The sequence below is a fragment of the Sturnira hondurensis genome, unplaced genomic scaffold, assembly GCF_014824575.4.
Source record: "Sturnira hondurensis isolate 20B ecotype Veracruz unplaced genomic scaffold, ASM1482457v3 Scaffold0007865, whole genome shotgun sequence".
Taxonomy (NCBI): domain Eukaryota; kingdom Metazoa; phylum Chordata; class Mammalia; order Chiroptera; family Phyllostomidae; genus Sturnira; species Sturnira hondurensis.
In genome coordinates this window covers 6,678,377-6,688,243 of record NW_028080496.1, presented here as the reverse complement: position 1 = coordinate 6,688,243, position 9,867 = coordinate 6,678,377, and the positions used below count along the sequence as shown (strand labels likewise).

The 9,867-nt window shown below is 52.1% G+C and overlaps 1 protein-coding gene across 2 annotated transcripts in view; it reads right to left on the bottom strand.

Annotated features, from left to right (window-relative positions):
* Positions 1 to 5,021: 5,021 nt before the first annotated feature.
* Positions 5,022 to 9,867, bottom strand: part of ST8SIA2 (ST8 alpha-N-acetyl-neuraminide alpha-2,8-sialyltransferase 2) — a 47,493-nt gene continuing 42,647 nt past the window's right edge. Inside the window, exons 6-8 of one of the 2 annotated variants that reach the window (XM_037053686.1) lie at positions 9,375 to 9,539; positions 7,179 to 7,315; positions 5,022 to 5,303 (exon numbers count right to left, since the gene is read on the bottom strand). In XM_037053686.1, the coding sequence (XP_036909581.1) occupies positions 5,185 to 5,303; positions 7,179 to 7,315; positions 9,375 to 9,539 (421 nt within the window). In that variant the 3' untranslated portion in view covers positions 5,022 to 5,184. Of the gene's footprint in view, positions 5,304 to 7,178; positions 7,316 to 8,284; positions 9,540 to 9,867 lie in introns of those variants that run through there. The other variant, XM_037053688.1, reaches the window with a different exon arrangement.

The following is a 9,867-nucleotide window of genomic DNA, read 5'->3' as shown; positions in this document are numbered from 1 at the left end:
CTAATGTCGTGTACAGGGGCCACGGGCTAGAGTCACAGAGCCAGGCACCCTCCGCCCTGCCATCCAGGCCGGCGTCCTGCCGCGAGCACATGCAGGAGGAAATGTTTGGTTTGAGTCTCGCCTCTGATTTAGTGTTTCCTTGGAAAACCTCATTGCAATTCTATAATGGAAGTCACATTGTTCTTAAAATTCACTCCCAGGATTGGCAAGGACAATGCCTGAATCAAAAGCAGGCCGGGCTCCTCTTTGTGCTCCAGCCCTTGAGAAACCCTGGACTCCACATTGTGCATGCTGTTTTTAAATAGACTGAGTTCAAAGTCACCATCTGGTATAGGCAGGAGTGTAGCTTGTGTCTCCAGTCGGGAGTGACTCAGGCAGAAACTCCTTTGGCATCTGCATGTCAGGGGTGAGCGTATAAGCACCAGTGAAACACTATCACTTAAACTATGTCTCGATTCTACCTTGCTTCCGCTAACATCTTTTCATCAGTCTTAATGATTGTCGTGTCAACTTATTGTGCTGAGTATTTTTGAAAAGGGACTACTTTGTAGGATGGAATTTTCCTCTGTCTTCAGAGAGGTATGATTCAGGGTAGATCCCGTTATTAGTTTTTCTCCCCCTTTCTTTTTTAAAATTTAACTTAATTTTATTGTTGTGCAAATCCCCCCTTTCTTTTTAGTTGAGGAAGGAGAATGTGAGGCACCCCACAATTTCCTTTGCTGCATTTATTCCTGCCATTCATCCCTTCCTCTGATAAGTGGGGGGAGTGCTCTGATTGAGGCCCTCGTCACATGTCTTTTATACCTGTGGACAGGGTAATGGGGGTATGCCCTCGTTCAGGATATGGGAAACTGAGTCACCTGGAGATCATGGTAACCTCGGTGGGATCCTGACTGATGCACCCATAGGTGCTGAGACCCTGCACCTCATATCCAAGAAAGGTCCTCTTCTCGCCAGGGCAGAAGAGAGAGTACAGGGTCCTGCTGACCCACCTCAGTGGAGCTGCCGCTTGTCCTTCTCAGCTCCTCTTCTCTGTCCAGGTTGACTCCCATTAGAGAGTTCAAGAAAGTTCTGTTGTCCCTAAGAAAGACCAGAAGGAATCTGAGCCACGTCCGAATGGCCTGTGCCATTGACAGCAATCCTGAGTGTTTCCTGAAAGACTGCTTTGCAGAGCAGTAGACCTTCAGAAGCCACCCAGGCCTTCTGAAGAAGAGCCTGGGAAGTCGGGCGGACGCCTGCTGGGACTCCCCCTCCGTGTACCAGCTTGGAAATGAGCAATGCCAAATTGAAAGTGGGCAGTCCCCAGACAAGTGGGTATCTGTTGAGGCTGGCAGAGGACACGTGGACAGTCAGCATCTGGGCCGTCTGGGGTAGAATACCACTGGAGAAGGGGAGACAGCTGCAGGGAAATGTCATAAAATAAGGACACCCAAACTCGCTGTCCCTAGGCGGGGCAAAAATTTGTTCCTGGCAAGTGTCTGGAGATACAGCACCGGAGGGACAATACGGGTTATAAAAGTTACATCCTAAACATTGTCTGAATCAGGAGAGTGTTGTGGAGAGAGCATGGGCTCAGAAATGAGATTAATTATCACTTGTTGGTTTTATGTCCTTGGACAAATTACCTAAGAAGTCTGAATGCCATTTATTTGTGTAGGAAATGTGAATAATGGAGATAAAGCTGCTCGTATAATGCATGGGGAATTGCAGCTCTCGGTGTGTGTGTGACGCTGAATGAGCAACTGGAGGCAGGCACACACGCAGAGGGAGCCCTCTCCTTACCCTGCAGTTGCTGGGTAACTCCTCATGGGGGCTGTGTGCTTTGTGCGTGACCTCCATCCCGTGGCCCAGGACCTGGAGGGTCACCAGACTTTGGGATTGTGGGAGGGTGGGGGCCGGAGTATCCTAGCCCTCGTTCGTTCGCCCTTGTGGTCCACGCGTCCACAGAGGAGGGGAGAGCTGCCTTCACAGCACACGGACTCAGTCCCTCGGGCTTGGTTCACAGCTCCGCTCCCCTCAGTAATAAAGGTTGTCAAAGAATGGACAAGTTGGGGAGGAAGGAGCCAATGTGCGTGAGTTGGAGAACCAGCAGCAAGGAGAGCACTCATTTATGGAAGGAATGCAAATGCCCCTCTTCTCTGCTTGGTTGGTTTCACTTCTCGTTTCCTGGGTGCCCTCTGCCAGAGGACAGTTACACATTTTTCTAGCAGCCTGCAGTTTGGCTGTCCCCATGTCATCCCCAAACACTGGGGCAAGTGGCCCGGCGTGTGCAGAGGGAAATGTTTAGTCCCAGTTTCCCACCAAGTGGAAAAGGTGGCAGCCACATCTACAGGGCCTGAGGCTGCAACGCTGGAGCCTGCCAGTCAGACAGTAATGAGCATTTCTGCTCAATGGACCTGAGGGTGTGGGGAGGGGCTGTCTGCCGAAATGCAGGGGGAAAAGCACCCATGGGACCCAGCTGGATCACTTGCTGGCAAGGTTAATGCAGTCCCCAGGGCCTTGGGGTCTGCTGATCAAGGTGAAGGTTGGACCTTCCTGTGCCACTTTGGGACCTGAGGACCAGGGTTCAAATCTTCCCTTAGTCACTTCCTAGTTCTGAAACATTTGGCAAGTTAATCTCCTTCCTGTGCTTTCCTCATCTGTGAAATGGGAACAATAATAGCATATGCCTCAAAGGGGTGTTTGTAAGGATTAAATAAATTAGCCTGCATAAACCACTTAGTGCTCAATGCACGTTATCTGCTCTTTCCTGGTCCTCTGCTGTGCCCTCCATTCCCGACCTCCCTCACGCTCTTCACCTGCCACACAGGTACTGTTCCAGGTGATCCTCTGCATTGACAGCCCTGGCCGACTGTCCTGAGATGCCTCTCCTTTATCCTGTGCTTCTCGATGCTCCCACAATTGAACTTGCAACCTGCATCACGTGAGCTACACAGAACATCTGCTCTGGGTCCAGGATGCACAGCAAGAGAGAGGAAAGCCAACCCCCTTTCCAGGCTCAGCTACCACAGAAACACCAATAAGATGAGTCTGGTGGCCTGCCCAGTGATCCAGGTGCCCCTAAAGTCTTCCCGCCCCTGGCGTTTTCTTGGTAGTTCTGGGAGCAGTGGTGATATGCTAAATATTTAACAACTCAGATGGGCCTTGAGGAGTTAGGATGGACCCTGGCTACGTACAGCACTGGAGCACAGGGCACTGGAGTGCTCGGGGCAGTGGCTCTTGACCAGTTGGCAAGAAAGTATTTTAACAACTGATGTTGCTGCACAGATGTGTTCTGGGTCTTGCGTGGCAGGCTGTGTATCATCTGGTGCCCATCCCAGAGCTCTTGCCTGGAGATGCTCGTGAGGACAAGAAGCGGCCACAGTTACTGCTACAGCAAGTAACATTCTCGCCAGCCCTGGACTTTGAAATGGGAAAGCATGAGCTTGGCTTTCCTTGAACACAGCAGCTGACCCCAGTGGTCTTTGCAACACCCAGCTTCCATTAGGCTGTGATTATTCTGATGAGCCAGTCATCCCTTCAGACACTGTCCAGCAGCTCCACTGTGACAACCTCATTTTAGAAATGAAGGCTCTGTGAACTACATTGAAGGGACGTTTTGTGGAGCCAGCGCCTCGCCATGGCTCCCCACAGTGTTTGGCACTGGAGTCTGGGCCTGCCCTGCTCGGGTCCATGGGGACCAGAGGGCAGATTCCCCACTGCTTGGCTGTCATCTCCTCATTTTCAATGGCATTGCCAAGGATTGGATGCTCACAGCTGGTGCTGGGTCAGTTCTGGAGGAGCCGCTCCAGTATTTGAACATGTTGTCATGGCTGGAGCATTTGTGTCTTTCTTGACACAGCTCTCAGAACGTTTAGGGAGGCCCATTTCCTACCCCTGTTTCTAGGGGGAGGTGGGATGGCAGAGGAAATGGTGAGGGAGACTGAGAAACACCCCAAGGGACCTCTAGTGTCCTTGTTGGTTGGTTCTGTTGGTTTGGGGCAAAGACACCTGGGGTACTTCTCAACAAACGGGGTGATCTGGGGCTGGATGGCTCTATTCACTGCATGTGGGAACTTGCCCGCTACCTGGACTGCTGGGTAGTCCGTGGTTGTGGATGGCCACCCTCGAGAACAAAGCCCCTAGTTTTTGCTTCCCGGAGGGGTGATGTAGAGGGCTCCCTATCCTCCTCCTCCCACTTATTATCTCCCACATTGCCCAGGTCAGAGCTTGGGTACCCGAGAGGAGCTGCAGTTCTCTGAGATTACCCTGCTCTTGGTGGATGCCCAGGGAAAGAGCCCCGGAGAGGGAAAGCAAAAAGATAGGATGAAGATGGGAAGGGTGATGCCGCCCAGCAGCGCTGGTGGGAGGTGGGTGCGGGCTGTCGGTGTTGATGGGGTGCTGTAAAGGGCATTGGGGAGGCAGCACGCATGTCTGAGTCTCATGTGACCAGCATCACTCATCCCTGTCCCTGGTTTGTCCATCCTGGACGGCGAGCCTTAATTAGGCATGAAGAGATTTATCAAACAGCAACCCTTGGAACTGTTGGTCTCTTTGCCATCTGGGCAGATGGCTCCCTACCCCATGACAGCAGCAGCAGGAATGATTTATGAGGTCCCACAGCTCCACCTCATGGGCCTTGTGAAACCTGGATGGCTTTTGTCCTCCCCCCAAGGGGGTGTGATTTTGCCTGTGTTCTTGGGCACAAGAACTGGGGTTCACAATGAGGTTTGTCTGACTGTGAAGGTGATGCCCAGACCTGCGGCAGCTAGGACTGTGCTTAGTTAGGATCAGTGTTTAGTTTACAATGACAAGCCCACAAGGATTCACAGAAAAAGCCTTGGTGTAGTGGGTAGGAAGACCTGGATGCAACCTCTGCCGATCTCTGTGCCTTCACGTCATTTTTGCCTTGGTTTTATGACCTGTACCATGAGGATAATGATTCCTGCACCTGCCCAACTCATCTGATCTTTGGAGTTTCTTGTGACATTATGGATGCAAGATGGCTTCATTAATTATAAAACCTGAGACAGGCATTAAGGATTTAACCCAACAAACATTTATTGAGCAACTGCTGTGCACTCCGCACCACTCCTGGTGCTGTGTTGGACACAGATGAACAAAACACAGTCCCTTGCCCTTGGCGAGCTTACGATCTAGGAACAGTCATAAGACAAGTGCACAGTAACTATAATACAAGGCAGACTATGATAAGTGCCATGAAAAAGGTACAAATAAAGTGCTATGGTGGTTCAGCCGCGGGGAGATCCCAGTGGTTGGTAGATCAGGGATGGCTGCATGGAAGATGTGGTTTCCGCACGGGCCTTGAAGGAAACAGAAGAGAGCATTCCAGGTGGTAAGAACATTCCAGAAGATGAGAACAGCGAGACCAAAGGCACAGAGACAGGCAAACCAGGCACCTCCTTCAGGCCTGACAACCGGTGCAGGGTGCAAAGGGGGAATGGGGCCTATGTCTGTAATGTCACCATGAAGACGTGTACGTTATTTTGTGGGATGGGAACTTTTAGAAGTGTGGGCACGGCTGGAGAGAAAAACCGCTCTGCATGCTCAGGATGGACTGGAGAAGGTGCAAGCATGCCCAGAGGAAACCTAGGAGATGAGACTGCTGCCGAAATGGCCCACGTGGCAAGGAGGCCAGGCTAGTGCTGGTGGGGAGGAGCAGCAAGGAAACACATGGAGAAGAGTCGAAGATGCCTTGAGGGTCTCAGAACTGGGTGGTGGAGGGGATCACGGGTTTTGTAATAGAAAAAGGGGGGATCGTGGAGGAAGGAGAGGCAGAGATGATCAACCTGGCTTCGGATGTATGAGTTTATGGCACTGCCAGAGTAGGTGGGGCGAATGTCCAACAAGGAATGTGCGACCCAAGCCTGGAACCCGGGAGAGGGGCTGGGCTGCAGGGAAGGGTGGACCCAAAGGAAGGTGCCGGGTTGCTGACGGAGAGTGGAGGGAGGGTGGAAGGGGGATGTCTGTGTTGTGGGTGAGGAGGAGAGGCAGCAGTCATGGTCAGATCTCTGTTGGCTCCTTTTTAGGTTAATTAAGGCGAGGGCATCAATAAATAAATCATAAATACATAAATAAAGAAATACATAAATAAGCGACAAAGCAGCATTGGGAAGGGGAAAGAAAAAACACACCAGAACGTGGCAGCCTGGAAACCAAGGGGACAGGGAGTGTCCAGGTGGGGTCTCTGTAGAGCCGAGTGACGCAGAGAGCTTGCTGGTGAGAAAGGGCCTTTGGACGTGGCCCTGCGGGGGTGCCAGGGGCATGGAGGCCGAGTGGGCTCAGGAGGGAGGACCATGGCAGCCTGGAGATGCCTTCCTAGGGAAGGGGCCGTGGAAGAATGAGTGTGTGTTAGTGGGCAGAGAAGACGGAGGCCAGAGAGGAGTGGCTGAGGGTGTCAGGGAAAGTCACTGGCCTGAGGGTGGAGGTTGCTCCCTCTGAAATGGGAGAAAAGTAGATGAAAGAAGGGCGGGGGAGATCAAGAGATTTTTGAGGAGAGACCTCATTTCAGCGGGCTCCATTTCGTTAGTGAAGGAAGAGGCAGATAGTGGGGGTCATTTGGGGGTTTGAGGAGAAAGTCTGAGCGGCTTTAGAGTGGGTGATATCAGGGCAGCTGGGGATTGAGTGAGGGCCCACAGCGGGTGACTGAAAGGGCCCAGGGCGGCTGTGCCCACTGTCATGACAAGACAGCAGATCAGGGTATGAGGTACAGGGGACAGACAGGCCAGGACTTCTTGCCCCCCACCTCCCTCAGGCTAGCTGGCTAATGCTGGAGCCTGCAGTGGAATCTCCCTCAAACTGAGCGGCAAAGAGGCAGAGAAGGAAGGGTCACCTCCTGTGTGTACCCAGATGCAGAAGGTCAAGGAGAGAGGGGAAACCAAGTCCCCGGGTGCACCCATCATCCCACGGCCAAAGCTTTGTGGCAGCGCAGGACCTGTGAGTTGGGGGATGGTGACGGGTAGGTCATCCGAGGTCCCCAGCCTCTCTTCGGAGGGAACCTGGAGGCAGGATGCAAGGGCTTTTCCACTCAACTGTTCTCAGTGTCAGTTTAAGGAACCAGGTTGGGCCAGAAAGAAAACCATGCTTCTAACGAGTTCTGGCCTTTAAAGTCCCCGGGAGGGGTGCTGGCAGGTAGGTGGAGCTCCGGGCCAACTGCAGGACCTGACATCAGGGCTCACCATTGGGATGTTCTAGAATCCAAGACCTTGGCTCCTCCATGGAGGCCCTGCTGCAGTCCTGCTCACTCCCCTCAGCTCTGCAAGCTTCAGAAGTTAAATGTCTCCCGGGGCCTCTGAGATCCTCGAGATGAAAGGCCCTGAAGAAGTGTAAAATATGGTACTAATTATTTCCACTTCTCATGACGAGCCCAAACCACTCAGTTCCCACAGAGGCTGTTAGGGCTGGTGCTTTCTTCAATATTCATTTTATCCTGCAAATCCCAAATCTTAGGCGTTGAACATCCACAGGAACAACAAGGAAAGGAACACAGAGATGCAGAATCGTAATCACGGTTTGGAGCTGGAGTGTCCTCGCGTGGGGTTCGGGCTTCTTAGTATCCTCCGCTGGCTTCCCGTCAGCCATTACTTAGGGGTGGTTGTCCTGTGCCCAATTGCCACTGATGAATTGCATCCGGTCTCGTATGCTGGGGAGCAGACCTTGATTATTTTTCTTAACTCCCTTCACCTTCAAGACAATGGGTTTTTACTTATCTTTCAAATGTGTTTTAAAACACCATTATTTATCAGACAAGAAAATACATCTAACCAAGCCGGCTAATGCTTGTCTCTACATGACCTGTGATTCCAGCCCCTAAGTTACTGGCATGGAGCCCAGGTTTTCCCTGGGGACATTGTGGCCAGTATTTGGATACCACCTTTGGCTTTGGGTTTAAAGAAAGTCTTAACTATTTATCTCAAAAAAGAGAAAACAGATTTTGCAAAATTCTACAATCATTGCCTCTGGCAGGGAAGGGGGTGGAGGGGACACTGGGACCTCTCCTGCAGAGCCGAAAGCCTCAGTGTTGGAGCTCGGTGCTGGCTAGTGTGACCCTCAGGATCGGAGAGTGACGGGAAGTGACGCTGGCGCGGTAGTCTGGCTGCAGGGCCCCGTGGTGTGCACACTGCGGAAAGCAGACAGTACTTGCCGACAGACGGAGCTAAGCGCTTCACATTCTTTAGGCCTCACACTCTGGGGCTCTGGAGGCACCCGGAAAGGCGATCATATGTATTTTTGAAAGGATGACATTTGTCTTTGCAGTGCCCTTTCAAGATTTTGCTGTGGCTTCCCTGGTGGCGGAAGGGGACAGTACAGCCCCTCATGTCTCATTCTAACAGGGCAGGAAGGAGGCTAACTCTGAGGATGACATCTCAGGGTCCCTTCCTCCTTAGCGGATTCAAGTTGCTTTAGAGAACATCCATTACAACCCTCGTTTGGACCCTTTTCTGTCTTATTCCGGAGGTGGAGTGCTGAATCTTAACAGAAGGTCACAGTTTTTCAAAAACACAATTTGCGGCACCCAACTCTTTAGTGTCATCTGCCTGCTCCGTCCTGGGTTCCTGGTGGTTCTTGCCAAACCAGAATACGACCTTCCATTGTGTCTTCTGCAGCCGTCTGTCTGTAGTGGTGGAGGCCTGTCTGGAACAGGCGGGTCACCCGTGGGTCGTCCCTTGAGCATCTGAACTCTGCGTGCGTGGGAAGGCCTTCAGACTCGGACGTGGCCTCTGCTGCTGTTGTCCTTGTGCTCCTTTGCCAGCGGAATGCTCCAACCTGCCTTTCCTCTGTGAACAGCTCCATTTTAGACGTCAGTCAGATTGTCTCCTCTGGGTCTCGGCTCACCCAGAACCCACATTTCTGAGGCTCGAGGCAGCCGCCAACAGGTGGCTCTCCATTCGTCCACGAGCTCAGAGATCCCTCCAGTCCAGGAGGCAGTTTGTTATCCAAAGTCATGGGACTGGCTTCTTTTCACGTCGAGTCCTTCTGCCCCCAGAGATGGGCCGAGTCTGAATTCTGGTGGGTTCTCCACACCTTCTTCCTGTGGCTTATCTGCCTAATGCTAGATGAACACCACACAGTTATAAATACTCAGGTCAATATATATATGCAGATATAGATATATATATTCTGGTCACTGTTTTACACTTTAACAAAGAAAACCACTAGCCTGCTTGTTCTATAGTTTGTGCCACCCGACTCCCATCTGCCTGTGGTATAGCTGGCAGGAAATGTGAGCCACTGAGTCCCGCAGGGTGCCCACTTACGTGGCCCCGTCACACTGGCCAACAGTCAGTTTCAAAGCCCCCTGCTCATGCAGGCTCTTGAGGGCCTTGAACTCCAAGGGCATGGTGTGGGGGCTGGCCTGGGAGGTGTAACCATACTTGAGGCTGTCGTAGTAGTGGTACTTGACGGGGTTCTGGTTCTGATCCAGCGGAAAGGGCCAGAAGCCGTAGAGGTAGATCTGGTTGCAGAACCGTGTGGCCAGGGTGTACATCAAGAGGCCGGTGGTGGGTCTTTTGATGTGGACTTTGTTGGTCAGCCAGTATCTGAAAAAAGAAGAAAGTGACCAGAGAAACAAAAAGAGGAAACGTGAGTTTGTGAATTGTCCTTTCAAGGAGGGGGAATAGTGCGCCCTGCTGCCCCAGGGGTTGTAGAGACCAGTCACGCGACCGTTTCCTGGTTCCCTGCACAGAGGAACGACACCCACCACTCATTTAGAGACGGAGCCAAGGCCCTTGTGCTTTCACATGTGTGATTTCATGGAAACAAGACGAGCCTCTTCGTAGACACTAGTGCAGAAATGAGTCTCTGAGATGAAAAGTGGCTTGCCCAAGGTCACCTAGGTGACCCCAAGCTGGCAACGTATAGAACCAG